The sequence below is a fragment of the Macrobrachium nipponense genome, chromosome 3, assembly GCF_015104395.2.
Source record: "Macrobrachium nipponense isolate FS-2020 chromosome 3, ASM1510439v2, whole genome shotgun sequence".
Taxonomy (NCBI): domain Eukaryota; kingdom Metazoa; phylum Arthropoda; class Malacostraca; order Decapoda; family Palaemonidae; genus Macrobrachium; species Macrobrachium nipponense.
The window spans coordinates 123639444-123663838 of record NC_087202.1 but is presented as its reverse complement, the minus strand read 5'-3'; the positions used below and the strand labels follow the sequence as shown (position 1 = coordinate 123663838).

The window sequence follows — 24395 nt, the reverse complement described above, 5'->3', positions numbered from 1 at the left end:
CAGAACGGAGGACTGGCATAACAAACCAATGCACGGACAGTACATGAGACAGACTAAAGAACTAGCCAGCGATGACAATTGGCAATGGCTACTGAGGGTAGAGCTCAAGAAGGAAACTGAAGGAATGATAACAGCGGCACAAGATTCAGGCCCTAAGAACCAGATATGTTCAAAGAACGATAGATGGAAATAACATCTCTCCCTATGTAGGAAGTGCAATACGAAAAATGAAACCATAAACCACATAGCAAGCGAATGCCCGGCACTTGCACAGAACCAGTACAAAAAGAGGCATGATTCAGTGGCAAAAGCCTCCACTGGAGCCTGTGCAAGAAACATCAGCTACCTTGCAGTAATAGTGGTACGAGCACCAACATGAGGGAGTGATAGAAAAACGATCAGGCAAAGATCCTCTGGGACTATGGTATCAGGACGGATAGGGTGATACGTGCAAACAGACCAGACGTGACGTTGATTGACAAAGTCAAGAAGAAAGTATCACTCATTGATGTCGCAATACCATGGGACACCAGAGTTGAAGAGAAAGAGGGAAAAAATGGATAAGTATCAAGATCTGAAAATAGAAATAAGAAGGGTATGGGGTATGCCAGTGGAAATCGTACATAATCATAGGAGCACTAGGCACGATCCCAAGATCCCTGAAAAGGAATCTAGAAAAACTAGAGGCTGAAGTAGCTCCGGGCCTCATGCAGAAGAGTGTGATCCTAGAAAACGGCACACATAGTAAGAAAGTGATGGACTCCTAAGGAGACAGGATGCAACCCGGAACCCCACACTATAAATACCACCCAGTCGAATTGGAGGACTGTGATAGAGCAACATAATAATAACAATAATAATAATAATAATATGACAATACACAAAGCACTACACCCAAGAGCAAATACGGACAGACTATACATAACACGAAAGGAAGGAGGGAGATGACTACTAAGCATATAGAAGACTGCGTCAACATCGAGAACAGAGCACTGGGGCAATATATGAAGACCAGTGAAGACGAGTGCTCAAGAGTGCATGGGAAGAAGGATTGATAAAAGTAGATGAAGACCCAGAAATATACAGAGACAGGAGAAAGACAAGCAGAACGGAGGACTGGCATAACAAAACCAATGCACGGACAATACATGAGACAGACTAAAGAACTAGCCAGCGATGACACGCGGCAATGGCTACTGAGGGAAGAGCTCAAGAAGGAAACTGAAGGAATGATAACAGCGGCACAAGATCAGCCCTAAGAACCAGATATGTCCAGAGAAACGATAGATGGAAATAACATCTCTCCCATATGTAGGAAGTGCAATACGAAAAATGAAACCATAAACCACATAGCAAGCGAATGTCCGGCACTTGCACAGAACCAGTACAAAAAAGAGGCATGATTCAGTAGCAAAAGCCCTCCACTGGAGCCTGTGCAGTAATAAGTGGTACGAACACCAGGAGTGATAGAAAACGATCAGGCAAAGATCCTCTGGGACTATGGTATCAGAACAGATAGGGTGATACGTGCAAATAGGACCAGACATGACGTTGTGATTGACAAAATCAAGAAGAAAGTATCACTCATAGATGTCGCAATACCATGGGACACCAGAGTTGAAGAGAAAGAAAGGGAAAAAATGGATAAGTATCAAGACCTGAAAATAGAAATAAGAAGGATATGGGATATGCCAGTGGAAAGTTGTACCCATAATCATAAGAACAAACTAGGCACGATCCCAAGATCCCTGAAAAGGAATCTGGAAAAACTAGAGGCCCAAGTAGCTCCAGGACTCATGCAGAAGAGTGTGATCCTAGAGACGGCGCACATAGTAAGAAAAGTGATGATTCCTAAGGAGGCAGGATGCAACGCGGGAACCCACACTATAAATACCACCCAGTCGAATTAGAGGACTGTGATGGAGCAAAAAAAAAAAAAAAAAAAAATAATAATAATAAACTAGAGGCCGAAGTAGCTCCAGGACTCATGCAAAAAGAGTGTGATCCTAGAAACGGCGCACATAGTAAGAAAAGTGATGGACTCCTAAGGAGGCAGGATGCAACCCGGAACCCCACACTATAAATACCACCCAGTCGAATTGGAGGACTGTGATTGAGCAAAAAAAAAAAAAACAATAATAATAATAAAATAATAAAACAACCTATAAAGGCTATCGTCCTATTCTGTGGTAACATTCTGTAATGATGCACTCGGAAGAGAGAGAGAGAGAGAGAGAGAGAAGAGAGAGAGAGAGAGAATGTTAAAAGCATTTGTAAACCGGAATCCCTTCCAGTAACTTCATGGTGGCCCTTTTCCAGGCGACAGGCGTGATGCTCGAAGTATGCCTTCGAACATGCGCAGTTGTCACTTCAGTGGAGGTTGCTTGCTTTATTTTCTTGTTGTTCAACCTTTTACTCTACTGAGTTTAATATATATATATATATTATATATTATATATATATATATTATATATTATATATATAATTATATATATATTATATATATATATTATATATATATATATATTTATAATATATATATATATTATACTATAATAAATATATATTTGTTTTTTTATGTTGAATCAGTAGATGGCTCAAGGTATCCTGTTAACTTCGTTCTACATTGTTATTGTCTTTATCAGATAACGTAGCATTTAGGATCTTCCCTATAATGGGGTCACTATTTGACCCAAGGTCTAGAGAGTATTCTGTCAATTCACGTGGCTTTGATACGCTTTAAAGAACTGGCATGACGTTTGACTGATTAAAACAAGCCAAGGCTGTACTAATTTTTTATTTACAGTTGTTATTTTACATTTTAATCCCCACGAACAAACGTACAACCTGATCTGTCTCGCTGGCGAAGACAGGTGTCATCTATTTTAGGATACCATCAGAGTTAAGTTCCCGTTTTCTAAAGAATGAACGTCGATAATCTACGGAGTAGAAGCATATACTTTCAGATTATGATTTTTTTTTTTTTTGTTTAATTTATGTATTTATTTTTATTATCATAGTGACTCCTTTTGCCGAGTAGCTTTACGTAGCTGTGCTTCAGATGCTATATGTAAATGTGTAAATGTAAATGTATTTCATAAATATATATAAAAAATTCTAGAATGTTCGATTTATTGTTGCTATTACTATTGAAGTTAAGTTCATTGTGAGGAGAAAAAACGGATGCCCAAGCGTTGCGGGAACCTCTCGCTAGGGGCCTGTATACGTGGGTCTCCAAATAAAGGTCGAAATACCGAGAGAGATTCAGGATGACGTGATAAAAAATAGATAAAAAAAAAAAAAAAAGAATCCGTGTGCGTTTTGGAGACTGATACAATTAGTTGGAATTTGAGAGGTTCATTCTGCTCATCTACAGTAAGTGCCGTCAGTGCACCTCATGCGGTGCACTGTAGGCATTACTTTAGGGTCTTTGCAGCGTCCCTTCCTGAGGCACCTAGCTCCAACCTCTTTCGTGTCTTTAACTGTAACTCATTTCATATTCCCTTCCTTCCATCTTACTTTCCAACCTCTCCTACCTATTGATTCACAGTGCGACTGCTTTGAGTTTTTTCCTCCGGTTACACCTTTCAAACCTTTTGACTATAGTTTCCGTTTCAGCGCTGAATGACCTCATAGGTCCCAGCGCTTGGCATTTGGTCTAAATTCTATCTTCCACCCCATTCCTCTCTTCCTCACGAGCCAGCCACCGAGCAGAGAAATGTGGGTAGGGAATTGTTCTCATCCACACGATACTAACACACAAATAATAATGAAAGATCTTACTCTACAATGGCACAGAGTAGCATCCTGATCTCTCCACAGATATGAAACTGGGCAGTTGGTGACTTTGGATAATAATTTCTCGCATACTGGCAGTAGCATGAGTCTTGAAAAGAAGATTTATTTTTAAACGTATTTCTCCAATATTATTAATAAAAATAATTCTCCAGAGCGTTCGCCATTAAAATAAATAACTCCCCAATGTTCAACAAGGCAGGTCTAGCGTAGATACGTCCCGTAAACACTGGACAAAGCATCACGTTATCAGCAAGTAGATAATAATATATATAACTCAGTCGGGACCGAGTGACTGCTTCATAGATAAGACAACATGTCTCCCGACAGCCGAGGGTCACCCACTTCATGCGCCTTTCATTCCTTTTTACTGTACCTCCATTTATATTCGCACTTCCACTTCGCTATCCACCATCTCTTAATCGATTCATTCATGGTTCAGAGTTCAGGTGTGTTGGAAATGTCTACAATAGACCCCAGCTATATCCTGACGGTGGCAGAATGAAGCATCTATGAAAGTGCGATGTGAGAGTAAATCGTTATCAAAGGAAGAAATCAATCGCCGACAAAATATAAACAAGAACGGATGGACGAGAGCAATTTATTTCCCAAAAGTCGCCCTCCCTCATGACCGTCGTCTTCCCCTGCGAATCGTACGGTTGGCAGCCCTGGCGCAGATGGTTGGTGACGTCATGGTTGACACACTCGCAGTCCGGCGATGGCAGCCTGCGGGTTTCCTTTACAGTTGTTTAGCTGGGCGGGTGCTGGGTGGAGGGGAGTGAGTGCTTAGATTCGCGACAGTGTGTGGGGGCGCCTCTCTTGGATTTACATCTGCAGCAGTCAGCATGAAGATAGGAGCAGCGACTCCGCCGCCATCGCAGCCCGTCAGCGGGCTAAAGTTGGGCATCGTCAGGCTGGGCAGAGCAGCGGGCAAGGTATTGGATAGTGTGGATGATGATGATGATGATAGGGGCAGCAGCAGCAGCTGACTTGTCTGTGAGGCCAAAGAGAGAGAGAGAGAGAGAGATATTGAACGGCGCCTTTGCGAGAGATACTAGTGAGTGAGTGTGGCGGCGGCGGTGGTGGTGGTGCTGATGATGGGGGTGTGAGGATGGTGTATATGTATGTGATAGCATTGTAATGTCCGACCGACGGGATGACAAAAAAAAAAAGGGGGGTGGACGTCCGTGACGCCGTGATCGGGGCGTGGCGTATACGACGACTCCAGCATGCATACGTGGTCCTGTTTAATTTGTAAAAAATAGGTTCGTGGCTGCGCAATCCACTAGCATTTGATTGCATTTTAAGTGTCACGAAGTTCGTGAGAAAAAAAAAAAAAAAAAAATAGAAAGAACTGTAGTTACGAATTCGGCTGAAGTAGTAACCAAGCTCTGGCCACTTCGAGTTCACTCGTACTACGATATTATCTTGAGGACCTTACACGTGCTCTCTCTCTCTCTCTCTCTCTCTCTCTCTCTCTCTCTCTCTCTCTCTCTCTCTCTCATGATGTAAAATGTCAGTTTGCACATTATCTTGCTTATTCTTCATCGAGTATTTGTTAGGGTGTATTACTGATAAGCGTGTCCTTGTAAACCCTATCATATAGGATTGAAGGGGGCTTTCGAAATGAAGGGCCCTTGTATTACAGATTGCTTTACCCGTCATAGACCTGTTTTACATTACAGTATGAACTTGGACAAGGAGAATCAACAAAGTTATTTATTTGGCTTTTAATTCTAGTGCCCATTACCTTAAGAACTGTGCTGTGGCAAGGTTTGTCTTGCTTAGAGTTTTGTAGCTCACGCTTTTGTTGCGTAAGACAAGTCTCTCTCTCTCTCTCTCTCTCTCTCTCTCTCTCTCTCTCTCTCTCTCTCTCTCTCTCTCTCTCCTTTAAAGTAAAGTTGTAATAGATGGAAAGTTACTTTATATTTTCAGAACCCACAGCACTTTTAGTAAGTTTCGTAAAAGTTGAAGAGAGGTTTTGGTTGGAATGCCAGCACGAACGTTCGTATATTTTGTTTCCAAGTATTTCTGCTTCTTTCACACTGAATTTTGGATGCACTGTTACTCTGGCATTTATTGATTATAATGTAAGTCGATTTGAGCCTTTAGTTCCCGTTAAGGAGTGTAGATACTTTCATTTTAGCACTTGTTACGTTTCTTTGTTTTAATTTGAGACAGGGACTGAGTTTTTAAGTAATTTGTGGACTTTAAGTGGAATAATTTTTTGTTTACCTTCTGTATATTTACAAAAAAAACCAAAAAGACTATAAAGCGTTTGTATATTCTTCACATTGAAATATTAAACCGCGTGGCCCATTAACTTTTGATCAGATAGTAGTACTACTTGGGGAGTAATTTAAACCCAAATGGTATTATTATTATTATTATTATTATTATTATTATAAAAGGACTGACTTACTACGCTCGGGTTACATAATTCTTTAGGCCTACCATCCCCAGCTGATAGAAATGTATATGATTATATGTATATATATATATATATATATATATATATATATATATAAAAATTGGTCTATTTATGCATACATGCTTAGAAATCACAGTAGTTGCGCGTGACTTCATTATATACCACAGGAAAATGTCAGGCAGGTCAGTGCAAAGCGCTCGTCATTTTCCTGTGGTATTCTCGTAGATATTATATACATACTATATATGCAAATATTCAACATTCCGGTTTTCTCTAATTGAAAGTTTTTTCTCTTAGGGTTAAAAGTTTCCATTTCAAATTGATTCTCTCTCTCTCTCTCTCTCTCTCTCTCTCTCTCTCTCTCTCTCTCTCTCTCTCTCTCTCAGGAGTGAGCGTAGATGTGTTTAAGAATAAGCGCGACAAATATCTATCTAAGCTGCATCCCAGGCCATCCAAGATTGGAAGATGCAAAATATACCGGAAGATGCATTGGCAATTCTCTGGTAGACATTAGAGGTGCCTCATACTGAGGGACCTGGGGCAACCCGAACGAGCTGTAAGGTTCTCTCTCTCTCTCTCTCTCTCTCTCTCTCTCTCTCTCTCTCTCTCTCTGACCACGTGCAGTATATGAAAGTTGGACATCTTGCCTCTGGTGTGTGATAGTTGTTAGGGATTCCATTCTTTTTGGTATAGCGTCTGGTGGGTGGCTTAGCCTATGTGAGGTATACATGATAGTTTACTGTAGTGTACTACAATAACCCGTTGCTTTTTATTTTCCTGCTTCAGTGATTTTAAGATGATTACCGGGTTTATTTTATTTATTTATTATTTCTTTGAAGTTACGCTTACGTGAGTGTCTCGTCGTGTTCGTGCGTGTTTTTATTTGGTTAAAATCTTATGTATACGCTTGCGTAATTGAGCCTATACGCATAGGCCGAAGTTGTGTTTCTTGAGTTTGTAATCAATATTGTCCTTGATATATGACTAATTTTAATTTTCCAGTTTTCCAAACCGTCTTCTCGTTAATGATTAACATGATAAATAGATAAAAAAAAAACTCGTGATCACAGATTTAGTAAGTAAAAGGAGAGGGTAGGAATGCGTCTTGTTGTCCTTTTAAAGAACTAGACCGAGGGTAGGAATAGCCGGTGGTCATCTTTGAGTCTACCCTGCAGCGGTTTAGTGCCGCGTATGAGGTGCACTGCAGTCATTACTTAAGGTTCTTTGAAGCGTCCCTTCCTTAAGCAGCTAGCTGCAACCCCTTCGAGTCCTTTTTACTGTCCTCCGTTCATATTCTCTTTCTCTTTTACTGTCCATCCTCTCCTGACATTTGATTGATAGTGCAACTGCTTTGAGGTTTTCCTCCTGTTACTACACCTTGCGACCCTTTTCACTGTCAATTTCCGTTTCAGCACTGAAGGGCCTTCGTTGCCCCAGTGCTTGGCATCATGCCAAAAATCTTTATTAAATCAAATCTCGCCATCTAGTGTTGACAAACTTCGCTTCTGATTTTGACCGAAGCTTTGCGTTTCCCGTGTTTTGTTTGAATAATTCCAGCACGCATTCGCCTTTTTTTTTTTTTTTTTTTTTTTCCTGCAAGCATCTTGCGTTGGCTGTTTGCTTTCGTTTGATACGAAAGATGCATTGTGCCGCCGGTGCTTGTAGGCAGGCACACTTCATGTGACTGAAGCGAGCGCCTATTAGGGCGATGTAGCTTTAAGCTACGCGATATGCTCCTGTCCGCTTCGATCGACTCAGCTCTTCCTGATATTGACGGACTTTTTTTTTTTTTTTTTTTTTTTTTTGGGGGGGGGGGGCGGGCTGAAAGAATGTAGCGTCTCACGCAGAGGCCGACGGAACCGGGAACTCTGTGGTGCCTTTATCTATACGAAATCTGGAGGTAATTAGAAAATGTGATCCAGTGGGTTGCGATTGTCATTGGGCAGAATTATGCTTGGGATTTATTTTATACACATTTTTCGTCTTAACATTATTATAATAATCATAATTATAACTGTAATTCTTAAACCAGTGATATTAGAAGCATTCAAAATATGTGTTACTTTTCGTTATGTCTACCGAATCATTTGTCCTAGTTTTGACCATTTACCATGTCACGTGACAGTGACGTCATTTTATACATGCATACACACGTCATCATATTTGTTAATACAGTAAGGGGGCGGTATTACTTATATATGAGTTTTTTTTTATAACTTCTCGCCCTTGACACCTGTCAGTGTCTCTAGTACATATATATATATATATATATATATATATATATATATATATATATATATATATATATATATATATATATATATATATATATATATATATATATATAGTATATATATATATATATATATATATATATATTATATATATAATGTGATATCTAACGCTTACGTATCAGTCCTTCATGCTTGTATATATGTATGTCCATATATTATGCATATGTGAACATACATATATACAAACACGTAGTCTCTACCATTTAAAAAAAAAAGTTTAAATAATTTGCAAGCTACTTCCCCATTTCTCTCTTTAAACTCGAAAAATTTGGGTTTTTCTTAGCGAGCCTTCTACTGGATATCATCATTAAATGTTGAGATGGCTCAGATCATCACTGCTTATCTTTCTGTATTTACTTCTTGAAAACTGCTCTGTATATAAACAGGATGTTTTTTTTTTTTTTTTTTTTTTTGTGGGCGTATACTTTAAGAATTTTATTATCATTCTTTTAGGTAATTACTACCTATGTAGCTTGAAGATGAACTGACTCAGGAAGCATTTTTAACATTTCATTATGAAAATAGTTTACTTTCCCATGATATCTACCCACCATTTACAGTTGTTACTAATATGTATATACTCTATAATATATGTATGTGTATATATATTTATATATATGAATAACTTTATCAAGAAATATATAAGACGTGATGCTATGTATAAATAAAGGTAAAGTTTCAGTTATGAGGTCATTGATTTTTATAATGATTTCGATGCGAGAGGTTAAACCAGTCAACTTTTTGAGAATACTACACCCTATGTAGCTCTTCTGTTTAGTTTAGCTTTTTTATGGATGGAAATTCCTGTACGAAGTACTATTCCTTTTCCTGCTAGTTGCCAGAGTTTGAAGAAATTTTCCGACGCTTTGGATTGCAAACTTGGGTTAGCGTGATTCAGGCTTGTTGCCTTCGGCAAGGTTATGTTTTTAGTTCGGTTTGGCTTTTGTTTATTTGCTGGTAGGCAGCAGCAGCAGCAGCATCCCGCATAAAAGTAATGGGGTGAATTTAACGAATATTACACCAAAAGTTTGGCTGGCCTCTTCGATTTGGGTTAAACAGGTGATTGGGTTTTGGGAGAAGAATGTGCATTATGTGAAGGAAGTCGCCTCTCTCTCTCTCTCTCTCTCTCCTCTCTCTCTCTCTCTCTCTCTCTCTCTCTCAGTTTTTGGTAGTGCACTTACTTTACAATAATTGACGATCTGTGATCGATTCACTAAAAATCCACTATGCCTATGTTGACTTGAGCTGTGAAGTTTGCACCCTTACTTGACTGTTTTGTCTAGCACCTGAAGTGAGAGAGAGAGAGAGTTACAGTGAGTTACAGGGATTAGAATGTCCCAGGAGACGTCATGTGCTCACTTATCTCTAGGAGCAGATTTTACTGTTCGTTCAGTGTCTTGATGATTTTGTTTAGCTTTCTTGTTTACAACTTCTGGTGGCAGTTTATTCTATGTGTCACATGGTATGGGAAGAAGTTCCCGCAATGAGATGTGTTGTATCTCTTCAGTTCTAGTTTCCATCCGTTATTTCTAGTCTGGTTTTCGTTTAACGTGAATAGGTTGCTGTCTTCTTTTGTTATGCCTTTCAGTATTCTAAATGTCTCTATTAGTTGTCCTCGCTATCGTCGTGTCCTTTCAGTCATACATGTTCAGGCTCCCTAAGTCGTCTTCGGTAACCTATTTGCCAGATGGATGGAATTGACTTTGTGGCTCTTGCTTGTACTCCTTCTAATCTATCTATGTCTTTTCTTAGTGTTGGTGACCAAAACTGTACTGCATATTCAAGATGAATCTAACTATTGATGAGTAGAGCTGCAGCACCGTTTCCTTGTTTCTGTATTTGAACTGCCTCTTAATGTAACCTACTAGTTTCTGTGCCAGCCTGCTTTCTTTTCTGCTTTAATGCACTGTTTTATGGATTTGAAGTCCTTGGTAATAATGATCCAAGGTCCTCTTCTTGTTCTACACTACTTATGTCATTCCCAAGCAGCATGTACCTAATTGGCATGAGAGAGACAGATATTTGAATATACCATCTATATGTGAGGGCCCTAGCGAGTATCCGTCATCCTACTGGTTTGAAACCTTTTTTTGTAAGATTGTTTATGATCCTCTCTCTTTGCCCTAAATATTATCCATCCATCTCGCGCTTTCCCGACGATGAGCACGGCTTCGAGCCGGGTCCACCTAGATGGCCTCGTAGCCGTGGCGGAGGTTTGTGATTCTCGGAACCCTCTTGTTAGTTGAAGCTGGCCTTATAGTACTGTAGTAGTAGATTCACATCAGTCTCTCTCGAGAGTTCACATAGGCAGGATGTTTGTTCCACCTCTCCTTGAAGGATACGTCTTTCAGGAGAGGTGGAACATACTCATGCTGCCTATGTGAACTCTCTCTCGAGACTAAGAGTTTCCAGCTCTGTGATTGGGTTATCAATAGTCAATCAGGAATGTCGTATGGGATTGGCCTAGACGTCAAGTGCACGGTTGATGTGAATCTACTATAGGCCCTACCAGCAACCCCTTTAGTTAATTTTACTGTGCCTCCGTTCATATTCGTTGCCATCTAACTTTCCACCCTATCTTAGCAATTTTTTAACAGCGTGACTGCTTTGAGGTTTTCCTCCTGTTTTTCACATTTTAAAACCTCTTACGGTCAGGTTCAGCTTCAGGGCTGTGTGACCTCATAGAACCCAGCTCCTGGGCTCTGGCCTAAACACTGTATTCCATTCCATTTCTTCCCTCCTTCCTTTCCAGTGGAATTGAAACGAGATCTATATTAATTTAGAGGACAACAAAAGTTGATCATACTTCTCAGCTAGATTCATTAACCCACTCGGTCCTGGAGGCATAATTCACCCAGGCGTATTTTTATTACCTTTTGTATTGATTTCGGTGCAGTTCCGCCGGGTGGGGGGTTTCGGGGGTTTCGGGGGGTGGTGGCTGGGGTTGGTGGTGCTCGGGTAGCCTGGATTCCCCAACCCACCCCCCCTTATTCTCCCTTTGACGCGGTCACAGCAGCAGCAGCAGCCTTTGGCTAGCTGGGTTGAAAGGAGGTTTTTGGACGGGGGTTCCCTTTCCTGGGGCTGGTGGAGGGTCTGCTATTTTAGGTTGGGGTTTGGGGTTGGGGGTTTAAGGGGGTGGGGGAGGGTGGATGGTGGTGAGTTCCGAGCAAGAGCAGTGGAGACGGACCTCCGCGAAGGTCAGAGTGAGTTTTTCTCTCCAAGAGGCAAAATTTCCCCGAACCTGCGTTTGGGATTCTTTCGTATTATTATTATTATTATTATTATTATTATTATTATTATTATTATTAAAATACTCTAAGTAGCACGAGTCTTTAAACAAATCCATAGTATCCATAGTTATGTATGGGGATGTAGACGTATTTTTGAATGTATGCAAAACTGTAAATTATTATTATTATTATTTTGGCATGTCAGAGTTGTTATATATATGCAAGGATGTTTTTAGATTTATTTTTGAATGTACGTACCTATGCATAACTGTAAATTGTTATAATTATTATTATTATGGTGTGTCAAAATTATTATATATATGCAAGGATGCTTTTAGATTTCTTTTTGGATGTGCGTACCCATGCATAACTGTAAATTATTGTTATTATTAAAAAATCCTCATAGTAGCACGAGTCCTCAAATGGAGAAACAAATCCAAAGTTATGTAAATGTACATATATTTAAATTTAAAAACAACAAGGATACCTTTCGGGAATCTGTTCGGTTCCCCTTATAATAATGTACATTCACATAACTGGATTAGTTTCTCCATTATTATTATTATGGTGGCGTGTCAGAATTGTTATATATATGCAAGGATGCTCTTATAAGCTCTGTAGCTGTCGCCGCGAAAATACTATGTAATAATGTTTTCGTGCTTTCCGAATGACCCCTTCGGAGGAATGAACTCTATAGCCGAATCGAGAGTTTATTTATCCGTGTCGAGGGCAGCAGCTGCACTGAGATGAGAGAGAGAGAGAGAGAGAGAGAGAGAGAGACCGAATTGAGAGAGAGAGAGCCGTTGATTAAACTGCTGAGTGGTGCAATTTTTTTTTCCTCCAAATAGTTGTCAGTTGGCTCTTGTGTACCTGATTGTTCCAATCTCTATCTGGTGTTCATTTGTCTTTTGATAAACGCAGGCTTTCCAGGCACAAAGGTATTTATATATATACCTAATAATTCTCGTGTCTTTTGAATTCCCCTTCCATTCATTTTACCTCACCTCCGTTCTTGTTCTAATTCCATTCATTCCATAGTGCAACTCCTTTGAGGCTCTCCTCCTGTTACGCTTCTCAAACCACCTCTATTGCCAGTTTCCGTTTCAGCGCTGAATGGCCTCGTGGGTCCCAGCGATTGGCCTTTGGCCTCAATTCTATATTCTACTCTGTTCTGTTTACAACAGAATGCATGATGGAACTACTGGCGCTTTCCCATAGTCATTTTTCAATGCCTATTTCTCTCCCTCTCTCGCTCTCACTCTCTCTCTCTCTCTCTCTCTCTCTCTCTCTCTCTCATATATATATGATCGTCGTTATTTAGGAAAGAAGTGGTTTTGCTTCGTGTATCTTTTTGTATGTTGCTTTTTTTTTTATTAATATATGATTTTTTTTTCCCTTGGATTGTGTGTCTCGTATCCAGCTGTCAAAGCCATGCTGATAAACCATATTACTATCCATTCTTTAATGGTATTATCGGGTTTGCTTACCTCTAAGGAATATTCTGGCGTTTATACTTTATTGACATTCCCTCTTTTGTTCTTTGAAATGATAATTAGCTTGTATACAGGCTACACTTTAACTTTTCTGTTGTTATTATTATTATTATTATTATTATTATTATTATTATTATTATTGACAAATAAAAGCCACTGTAGTGTTAACAATATATCTTTTGCACAAGGTTAGAAAGAGACTTTTATGAAGCACTATCCGGAACCTCTGCAAGTCATTTTTAACATTGTGCAAAAAATATATTGAGCAAAAAATATATATTTTTAACACCACTGTGGCTTTTAGTTGTCAATATTATAACCTCCTTACATGGCTTCCTTAGTTCATTTTATTATTATTATTATATATTGTTGTTGTTGTTCAGAAGATAAACCCTATTCGTATGGAACAAACCCACCAAAGGGGCCACTGACTTGATATTCAAGCTTCCAAAAAATATATCAAGGTGTTCACTCGAAAAACGTAACAGAAGGTAAAGGGAAATGCAGAAAGAGGAGATCAGTTATTGGAAAAGCAGAAAAATATAAGCCAATAAATAGAATATAAAAGATGAAAATACTAAGTGTTCGGAGGAACTTATTAAGAATCTTTTGCTTGTTATTAGTACATCCAAACATAACTTATGCTGTGCTTCAGTGGAGTTAATATAACATTAACATTTTTCGAATGAAACACCTGACTGACACAAAAAAAGTGTAACCGTCTGGCCCCAAAAGGACAGACAGACAGACAGACAGGTGGCCAGGAGACTGTAGCCGGCAGTAGGAACAGGTGGCTGACGTTTGCCTACCGGAAATAGGTTTTTTATATATTTTTTTTTATTTTTAGTTGGTCATAATTTTTTTTTAGATGATCATGCCTGTTCCCTTAGTTAATCGCGTTTCATAAGAGCGAAACCTGCCTGTGTATTTCCTCTGCCCACAACAAGCTCTTGGCGGCTTTGGTATACCGGAAATTAAGCTTGGTAAACGGCTCTTTTTCCATTTAATCTCTTTCCTGGGAACTGCTAGGTTAATCAACGCGTTGGGTTAACACCATCTGGAGCTAGTCATTATATATACGTACATATACACATATATATACTAGCTATATGTGTGCGTTATATGTTACAAAGCATGAATTTGCTGATACGCGCAGATTCGTCAGTATACCTGTGACATCAGAATAACGAAATCTCAGACCATCTGGTGTGTTTTCTGCACCAAGCGCTTCCTGGGACACGAGGCTATTAATTTCCTGGATAGAACAAGAAAGGGGCTCCGGTCTGCGGTTGGCCTATCATCGGGGTCCGTAGATCACACATCCTCTCTCTGCTAACGGTTCCCTGACCTTTGGTTTAGAGTTTTAGGAAACCAATCGCTTGCTGCAGAGGTGGCGCCTCTGTGGCGTGATCGGTATGACCTTGGCCTGCCACCTCGGTGGCCGCTAGTTCGAGTCTCGGGCATTCCACTGAGGGGGGGTGAGAGATATGTATTTCTGGTGATAGAATTTCACGAGTCTCGACGTGGTTCGGAAGACACGTCAAGCCGTTGGTCCCATTGCTGAATAACCCACTGGTTCCATGCAACGTTAAAACACCACGCAAACATAATCAAACAAACTTGCTGAGGTGATGCGTGTTGTGTCCTTTGTAAGGAAGACATGGCACTTGGCATTTGGCACAGCAAAACTGTCTCTTAGCTTGGCGTTCTGTGTCAGTGGCCGCTCCTTATTTGTGACGCTATATGATCCGTGATACGTTTACAAGGTACCTATAGCTCCCAGAGTTAGGGGTCTGCTTTGACTGAAAAGCACAGATCGAGTCGGTCAGAAGACATTTTCTGCTAATCAGTGACTCATTTCAAGAAGTATTTGAAAAAGCAGGACTGAAAAGTTAAGTATATCTTAGTTTAACGAGACCACTGAGCTGATTAACAGCTCTCCTAGGGCTGGCCCGAAGGATTAGATATTTTGACGTGGCTAGGAACCAATTGGTCACCTAGCAACGGGACCTGCAGCTTATTGTGGGATCCGAACCACACTATATCGAGAAATTAATTTCTATCACCAGAAATAAATTCCTCTTATTCCGCATTGGCCGAGCTGGGATTCGAACTTCGGACCACCGGATTGGCAGCCGAGCGCGAAAACCACTCGTCCAACGAGGAACTGGTAGGACTGAGAAAATGTGGGAGAATGGTTATTGGTAAACTGTATAAAAGATACTCAGAGTTTGTGATTCTAGAAAACTGACAATTTTATGAAACGTTGTTATATAGTCGTGGTGTCTGACATTCAGCTGGAAAGGTCTTTCAGGTTTTCTGATCTCGGTACCTTCAGCTGATCGTGCTGACTGATATCAAGTGAATTTCGGTTTTCTCCCAACGAGTCTTCTTATTATCTATTGTACGGCCGAGTCGGCATCAGCTTCTATAGTAGATTTACATCACCCGTGCATCTGATGTGTAGCCCAGTCCCTTATGACGCTCCTGATTGGCTGTTGATAAGCCAATCACAAGGCTGGAAACTCTCCTCAGCCTCTCTCTCGAGAGTTCACATAGGCAGGATGTATGTTGCACCTCTCCTGAGGGATACTTTTGAAAGATGTAACCCTCAGGATAGGTGGAACATAGATCCTACCCATGTGAACTCTCGAGAGAGACTGAGAGTTTCCAGCCCTGTGATTGGGTTATCAACAGCCAATCATGAGCGTCGTAAGGGACTGGCCTAGACATCAGATGCACAGCTGATGTGAATCTACTATAGTATCTCTCTCGATAGTCGGTGGTTTTGAGCGTTTCCAACTGGAAGTCGTCGTTTGGTACTGTCTAGTGTTCGAGTCACTTAGTAAGATGAATAAATAATGCACAGTAGTACTTGACACACAGATTGCGTTTTTATGCATATCAGTGCTTCAGAAGTAGAACCGTAGGTACAAGACTGTGAAAAATTTTTACATTCCTATTTCTGTTCGTGTCTATCTCCGAGTTATACGTTTTAAGTTTCCTCTCAGATGATCAGCTAATACTGTTATTTGTGGTCAATTTGAATCGGAAGCCTTTAAGCCTTAGTTATTCTGTCCAGTAAATTATTCTTTTAAACGTTGTCGAGGTAAGCAATAAACCGTTTATTTCTTTAGAAGGGATATTCCCCCGCAATAGAACCTCATCATGTGTATATTGACTTTTGTATGTGTGGCTGTATTCGTTGTGACGCATGAGGGAGTAAACATTCTTGCCACATTAGTTACTCTTTTTGACAGCTGATTGGGCAAGGTAAGATAGATAATAACGAAGCCATTTAGGCTGAATTCAGCAAATGTCGTAATTGATGAGGTCGTTTCGTGCCATAGTCATTTCCCCCGTGATTTCGAGTCAATTATATTGGTAAGAGTGGTAGGTGAGGGATTCTGTAAGCATGTTGTCAATGGCTCTAGTTATTCATGTTACGAAACTTTGACTTTTTCCAATATTTTTTTTTTTTAATATTAGTCTTTGGTTTATGTAGTACTGTTGCTGTTAGCTATTGCTTAGCATACAAGGACTGGTTTTTGGCCGTTGTCTAGGTCTGAGAAGCACTTATCTTTTTAGATCGGTCGATAATTTTGCCGTCTCTAGTTGATATTCAGGTAGACCTGCTTTGCCTGCTGCGTTTATTATTATATATTTTATTGTTTTCTGGACGTGAGAACTCAGTCGATCACACAAACAGAAGAACTTCATTGCTTAGTTCAACGGAGAGAGAGAGAGAGAGAGTTGGGGGGTGGGGTCATGATACGAGTGCCTGAGAGAGATCAGTGTGGCACTCATGACTTATAGATACTTGTGTGCGTTTCCTGGTTCGGTCGTGAGAAGAGGGAAAGTTGTCTTTTTTTTTTATGCCTTTCGAGAAGGGGACTGAGACTAATTTTTGTGTGGCCCGCGATGTACCTTCTCCAAGTATACTAAATGTCACGGCCCAAGTATAGGTCCAGTGTATGTATGGAAACAAGTTTTTTTTTTTTTTTTTTTTTTTTTTTTGAAGGTAGAAAGCGTCACCACTTGTTTGCGTTCTATTATCATAAACTTGAGGAATAGAATGCGAAATTTCAGTGATGTATGCATACATGTGTCTTCTTCCATGGCCCAGTGGTTAACAAGCAAGCACAGAGCATTCGTTCGTGTAACGTTAAATATAGTTAGCGTCCGATCTGCTGCCTCTTGTCGACCCAGTTTCAGTGGGTCCTGAGTTCTGCAGCTGAGCAGTCCTCCATTTTTTTTTTTTATATGTATGGAAACATGAGTGTATGTATTTCATGTGAGCGTGTTTTCGAGTAAAAGCACATGTATTGCTAGTCTCTCTCTCTCTCTCTCTCTCTCTTCATTGCCACGCCGAATGACCTATTTCATCTCAGTGCTTGGCCCATGATATCCTAGACCTGGTATTGCATCCTAGTCCTTCAGGCCAGCCATATGAAAGCTGATAGTTAGACCAGTGGTCTAGTGAAATTGTTTTCATAATATAATAATAATAATCGTAATACAGAGTTGACCCGCATGTGAATGGGGTGTGAGTGGCAGCTCAGAATCGAGGAAAGGTCACGGGGCAAGCAGCTTATGTGTGTATATAGTACGTATGTTGACTTGGTTAGCCTAGACACTTCAGTGTTTTCTTTGTCAGCCTTGTCATTTCAGTTGAGAAGATCATCTCGATCTACCAATTTGGGATTCCAATAATGTTCAAAATGTTGTTATATATTTGCGGCATTTTTCAAGCCATCGAGTAGACTGGCTTTTACCTTACTTTGTTCCAATTCTGCGTCTTTCAGGATTTCCGTCGAAATTGGTGAATGTTACCCTCATTCAGATCTTTTTGGAAGATGATACAGGCATCGCCAAGGTTGACGAAGACTGCACGAGTAAATGAATGAAAGAATTAGGTTTTTTACTCGACAAATCATCAGATGAAAAGAGAAGCGTCTCGAGTAGTATTTTAGGTTAATATTCATGATTATTCGTTGGAGGTAAACGTGAAGTTCACAATGAACTGTTCTATTCATTTCTTTTTTTTTCTTTTTAAAGTTTAACAGTGAAATTCTGGTGGCAGATTCCCAAAAGCGTCGAGGACTCAGTCATATTAAACATGTTAGTCCATAGTAAGGAGCTTAGGTGATTTGTTTGAGAGCCGCAGGGAGAAACGTTGTTGCCAACTTTTATTTTCATTTCATTTTAGAAGACTCATTTTATGTTTCCCTTAGAAATGACAAAATAACTGTTACTTGCTCAACAGTAGATATTTTAAGTAGTACTGAACTGTCCATTTTAAGCCTCTTTTAGTTACCTAAGTATTTTTATTGCCATTTGAATTTTGCATGGAACATAAGCTGGACCTGTATTTTATTTTATTTTGGCTTTTATATAAATTGTTTTTTAGTGTTGCCAGCTGGACTTCTTAATATTACAATCCTGTGTCAAACTGGGCTTGACCCATTTATTTTTATGTTTATGTTTTAGCTTGTAAAGTCTGCGTATCTTTTATGTACAATCATTAACCTTGCCTTATGTTATCGCCATGTAAGCATTAACTTGCTTCTGCGAATTTTCTGCTAATTTTATGAATTTGTATCAACTAATGACAAAAATATACTATATTATTATTATTATTATTATTATTATTATTATTATTATTATATGCTAGTTGACCGACCCAGCTCTGCTTGGGATAACTCTGAATGACAGCTGATACACTTGCTCTCTCTCTCTCTCTCTCTCTCTCTCTCTCTCTCTCTCTCCTCTCTCTCTCCTATCTAACACCCCCTCTACTCTTTGCTCTCTCTCCTTCTTTCTTACTCTCTCCAACCATCACTGTCTCTTTCCCTCTTTCTTTTCACTCATATCAACTCTCACTCATATCAACTCTCTATGCCTCTCTTTCTCTCTTTTCCCAAACACCCATTATTCTCTAACTGTGTCTTTCTCTTTCTAACCCTCCCTGTCTTTTTTCCTCTTTATTCCTCTTTATTCTCCCCAACACCCCGACTACTCTCTCTCACTCCCTCCCACTTATTCTCTCACTTATTCTCTATCTGTCAACCCCTTTCTCAAACTCTACTCTCTTTGATGTCATTGATGTTTACCCTATAGTATTCTTTTCCAAATGATAAGTCATATGCACACAGAAATTATGTATGATAAATTCATTATATAAGTAACTAAGTATACGGGAATCCCTTCTCGCCCCCACCCCCTATGGAGGGCGGGGGGAGCGTTGGAAGGAGGATGAAACGCCAATATAAACCATCTTAGGGGTCCCCACTATAACCCTGACAAGTTTCATGCCCATCGGACCAGCCGTTTGGCCGTGATTGAATGACATACGGACGGACAGACATAATGCCCATTTTTTTTTTTTATTGGTTGCTTACATTTTCATGACTAAATTTGTCCCGGGGGATTTTGTCCTGTGAGGGAATTTGTCCTATGGGGGATTTTGTCCTAGAACCTCAGTGGATGCGTTCTCAGTGTTAAGTTTTCTCTATGAAAATAATTCTTATGCCTTTTTTACCACTTTGGGTATATATCCATCTCTACACCCCTCTTCTTTTCCCTGTTCTGGCCTTTGGACTCATAGGGGATTAGTGCCGGCAGTGCTCCTCATCCGGTGGACTGTGGGCATCCCTTGATGTTCTTGCAGCGTCCCCTCTTAGCCCCCCGGCTGCTGCAGCCCCTCTTATTCCTTTTGCTGTACCTCCGTTCATGTTCTCTTTCTTCCTTCTTACTTTCCATCCTCTCCGTCAGTTTCCGTTTGAGCTGTGAATGACCTAAGAGGTCCCAACGCCTGGCCTTTTGGCCTCAATTCTGTCATCTGTGCTATGTTATCTTCTCTGAGTTCGTAGATATCATCCACAAGTGATAAGAATCCAACATTATATATTTATTTGCCGGATCCGAGGGACAAGATCAAATCGGAATTTTATTTCTTTTTTGCAAAAGTAATATAGGAGAGAAATAGCATTGAAAAGCGTTCAATAAAAGTAGAACGCGTCACGTTACCTGTAAGGTGAATATCTTGCGTAAAAGCCTTCCTAGTTGACACTGTTTAATCGAGAACAAACATTATGTTTGTTTATTGCATTTGCCCACAATTACATTCCGGGTTTGTTGACGGGTAAATATTGAATTCTGATAGACGCCGCGTTGCGTCAATTTGCATAGATTGTATTTGTTTTTATTTGCTCAAACTTTTCATCGGTAAAAAATCTAGTTGGATTCCGACAGACTGCCTAAAGCGAAAGAACATTATAATGAAATAGAGTTACTGATACGACCCTTATCATTAGGTTTGCGTAATGATTTTGGGGGTGAAAGCTGCTCTCCCGTTGCGCTGTTTTTACGTGTTCAGCCAGCGATGCGTAATGCCTGGTTTCGACAGTGAATCCACTCGTGTGATTTTTGTTGTTGGTTCAGTAGATGTTGACAAAGTAATATACATTATATATATAGTCTATTATATATTACACACACACACACACACACACACACATATATATATATATATATATATATATATATATTATATATATATATATTGACTGGTAGAAATGAACTGCGCAGGGTAGCAACAGCATTCCATATTGCACGTAGATATTTGGAAGGGTATATATATTTATATATAATAATAATAATAAAAGGAGCCCATAAAAACGCCAAAATATAGAAAGTAAGCGCTATATATTTCAGAGACTGAACTATAGTACGTACATTCTCCTATATTTTGGCGTTTTTATGGCCTCCTTTTATTATGATATATAATATATATACCCTTTCAAATATCTGTGTGCAATATGGGATGCTGTGGCTACCGTGTGGACGCAGTTCACCGTTCCTGCTGTCGAAGCCGCTGGGTTTGGACGGAGCTGGCGTTCTTATCTATCGGGCGTTATTGATTATCCCCCTTCAACCGCCTATGAAGCTCATGGTTAAGCCGTTAGTTTCTCGTCGAAGACGCCCCTTTTATTACATGTAGGTCACCCGGTCAAGGTTTTAATGTGGCCGTTAACACCACACAACAGAATTTAGCTGAAAAGCAATAATGGATTAGTTTGTTTTAGAAAGTCCTCTTTTAGTGCTCCGTAATTGTGCGAGTTTTCGGGTGTGTGTGTGTGTGTGTGTGTGTGTGTGTGTGCTTTCTCGACAGCGTCCATCCATTCAGCTAATAGCAGCGTCAACCTTTCGAAAGTTAATCTCAAATGATGTACTCCAGGCATTTACTGAACATGGACAATGACTCATGGGAATTACTGTACACTAGGACACACACACACACATACACACACGTGGTGCCTCATGACGATATCATGCTGTTTGAAGAGGTTTTTACAAAGTGTATTCTCATATATATGTGAACGTCTGCAATTATCAGTGACTTAGAAAAGAAACTGCTTTAGATCCGTAGCGATGCGTCTATATATAATGCCTAGTAGCATCAGGGCGACACAAGTCTATTTGGTTCTCTGCCTTCCTGGCTGCTATATATATAATCCTTAATTCCTCCTGCATTGTTCTCAAGTAAAGGGAAACGAGCATCATTTTTGCTCGCGTCATTTCTCTCTGGAGCTTTATTGAAAGTTTTCTCGAAGGTGGTTTTAAAAGCATATAGGCCTAAAGGTGTTGACGTTTGCAAAGATGGATAAGTGAAATTTCTCCCAATTTCAGGCTTTGTTCACTCTGGAAAAGCAGCGGAAGAATGACTGTAAGAGAAAAATATAATACAAAATATGCCCTCCGGATCAGGCATCGATATGGTCGCTTGGCTGGGGTTTTGTCCTTTTTTTTGTCTTGTTGGGTGACTGAACTGCAAACACCGGCCACCACCATTCCACTTCGAGTTTGCTTCTCTCTCTCTCTCTCTTCTCTCTCTCTCTCTCTCTCTCTCTCTCTCGCTTTCAAAAAGAAAAAGCCATCGGTTGCCCGTAAAGGGAGCGGTACTAAGGCTTTTGGAGTGGTAGGGAGACGGAGATATGGCGAGAGGGAGGGTGGAAGATCTAGTAGGTCTTTCACTGCTCCTCCTCCTCCCCCTCGTGTGCAGCTGCTCCAAGGGACAGACAGCTGACGTGGTACGGGGATATTCGACAGCAGCCATCTGGCTCTCTGGCTGAGGCTGGCTGAGGCAGCAGCACCAAAAGCACACCAGACAGACAGACACAACGGCAGGGCAACGCAACGGTCAGGCAGGGTCTCTCTCTCTCTCTCTCTCTCTCTCTCTCTCTCTCTCTCTCTGCCATCCTCATCTTTTTAGTTTTTCGATCACGATGTTAATGTTTCATTATGTTGAACCTCTCTCTCTCTCTCTCTCTCTCTCTCTCTCTCTCTCTCTCAAGACTTTTTTTATAGTCTGCACGTGGCGATAGCCTAGGCAAACCTCAGAGAGAGAGAGAATTTGCTCCTGTTTGTCCCTGTATCAAATACAGTTCAACTAGGCCTACTTGAAATTGCATTTACCGTTTGGACTTTACATCAGAGAGAGAGAGAGAGAGAGAGAGAGAGACCTTACCTTACAGACCTTACATCTTGTTCGGGTTGCCCCAGGTCCCTCAGTGAGGCACCTCTAATGTCTACCAGAGAGTGCTAGTACATCTTCCGGTATATTTTGCATCTTCCAATCTTGGATGGTCTGGGATGCAGTTTAGATATTTGTCGAGCTTATTCTTAAACACATCTACGCTCACTCCTGATATATTCCTCAGATGAGCTGGCAACGCATTGAATAGACGCTGCATTAATCGATGCTGGTGCGTAGTGGATTAATGTCCTGTGTTGCCTTATTTTTCCTGGTATAGTTTTGGGCACTATTAATCTACCTCTGCTGCTCTTTCTGATATTTTTAGTTCCATGATATTTTCTGCTATTCCTTCTATCTGTTTCCATGCCTGAATTATCATGTAGCGTTCTCTTCTCCTTTCTAGACTATATAATTTTTAAGAATTGTAGTCTTTCCCAGTAGTCTAGGTCCTTAACTTCTTTATTCTAGCTGTAAAGGACCTTTGTACACTCTCTATTTGTGCAATATCCTTTTGATAGTGTGGGTACCATATCATATTGCAAATTATTTCAAGTGGACTACGAACATATGTTTTATAAAGCATAATCATGTGTTCAGCTTTTCTTGTTTTGAAGTGCCGTAACAACATTCCATTTTTGCTTTACATTTTGCCAACAGAGTTGCTATTTGATCATTGCATAAACATGTTCCTATTCATCATCACACCAAGGTCTTTAACTGCTTCCTTATTTGTGATGGTCTCATTATTAGGTCCCTTATATGGCATATAGCTTTCTTTCTCTGTCTCCATAATTTATTGATTCAAATTTATACAGAGTTAAATACCATCCTATTTACCTCTGCCCAATCATATACTTTGTTAAGGTCTCTTTGTAGAGCGTTTCCTATCTTCATCAAACAAGTAATTTCTCTACTTATTCTTGTGTCATCTGCGAAAACTACTCACTACCGAATCTTAACATTATTGTCTATGTCTTCAATCATAATAACAAACAGTATTGCAGTTAACACCGTACCTTGCGGCACACCGGATATTACCTTGGCTTCATCCGATTCTCGTCGTTTGCAATAACTATCTGTTTTCTGTTGTGTAAAAATTCTTTTAACCATTTTCCTACTTTATCCACGATATTGTGTTTTCTAATTTTCTTCGCTAATATATTATGGTCTACTTATCAAAAGCTTTTGCAAAGTCTAAATAAACCACATCTGTTTCATTTCCGCTTTTCATATTTTTGAATATGTTCTCACGGTGGACTAACAGTTGGGTTTGTGTACTTTTTTTCCGGGTACGAAACATGTTGTCCTTTATTAAACAAATTATTTTTTATTAAATGTTTCATAATATTTTTCTTCATTACCCTTCATACACTTTCATAATATGTGATGTTAGACTCACAGGCCTATAATTACTTGCCTCTAGTCTTGATCCACTTTGAAAGTAGGGGTAATATGCTAATTTGTGCTCATCATATATCTTGCCTGTATCTACACTTTGTCTTAATAATATTGCAAGTGGCTTTGCGATAGAATGAAACTACTTTCTTTAACAAAATAGCAGGAATTCCATCTGGCCCTGCAGCAGCTCCATTTTTAATTTCATTAATAGCCTGC

General features: G+C 39.9%; 1 protein-coding gene across 1 annotated transcript in view; it reads left to right on the top strand.

The window, feature by feature from the left end:
* Positions 1-4553: 4553 nt before the first annotated feature.
* LOC135222026 (zinc finger MYND domain-containing protein 19-like) overlaps positions 4554-24395 on the top strand; it is a 156569-nt gene continuing 136727 nt past the window's right edge. The window contains exon 1 of the mRNA XM_064260152.1: positions 4554-4730. Coding sequence (XP_064116222.1) covers positions 4641-4730 — 90 coding nt within the window. The 5' untranslated portion in view covers positions 4554-4640. The remainder of the gene's footprint in view (positions 4731-24395) is intronic.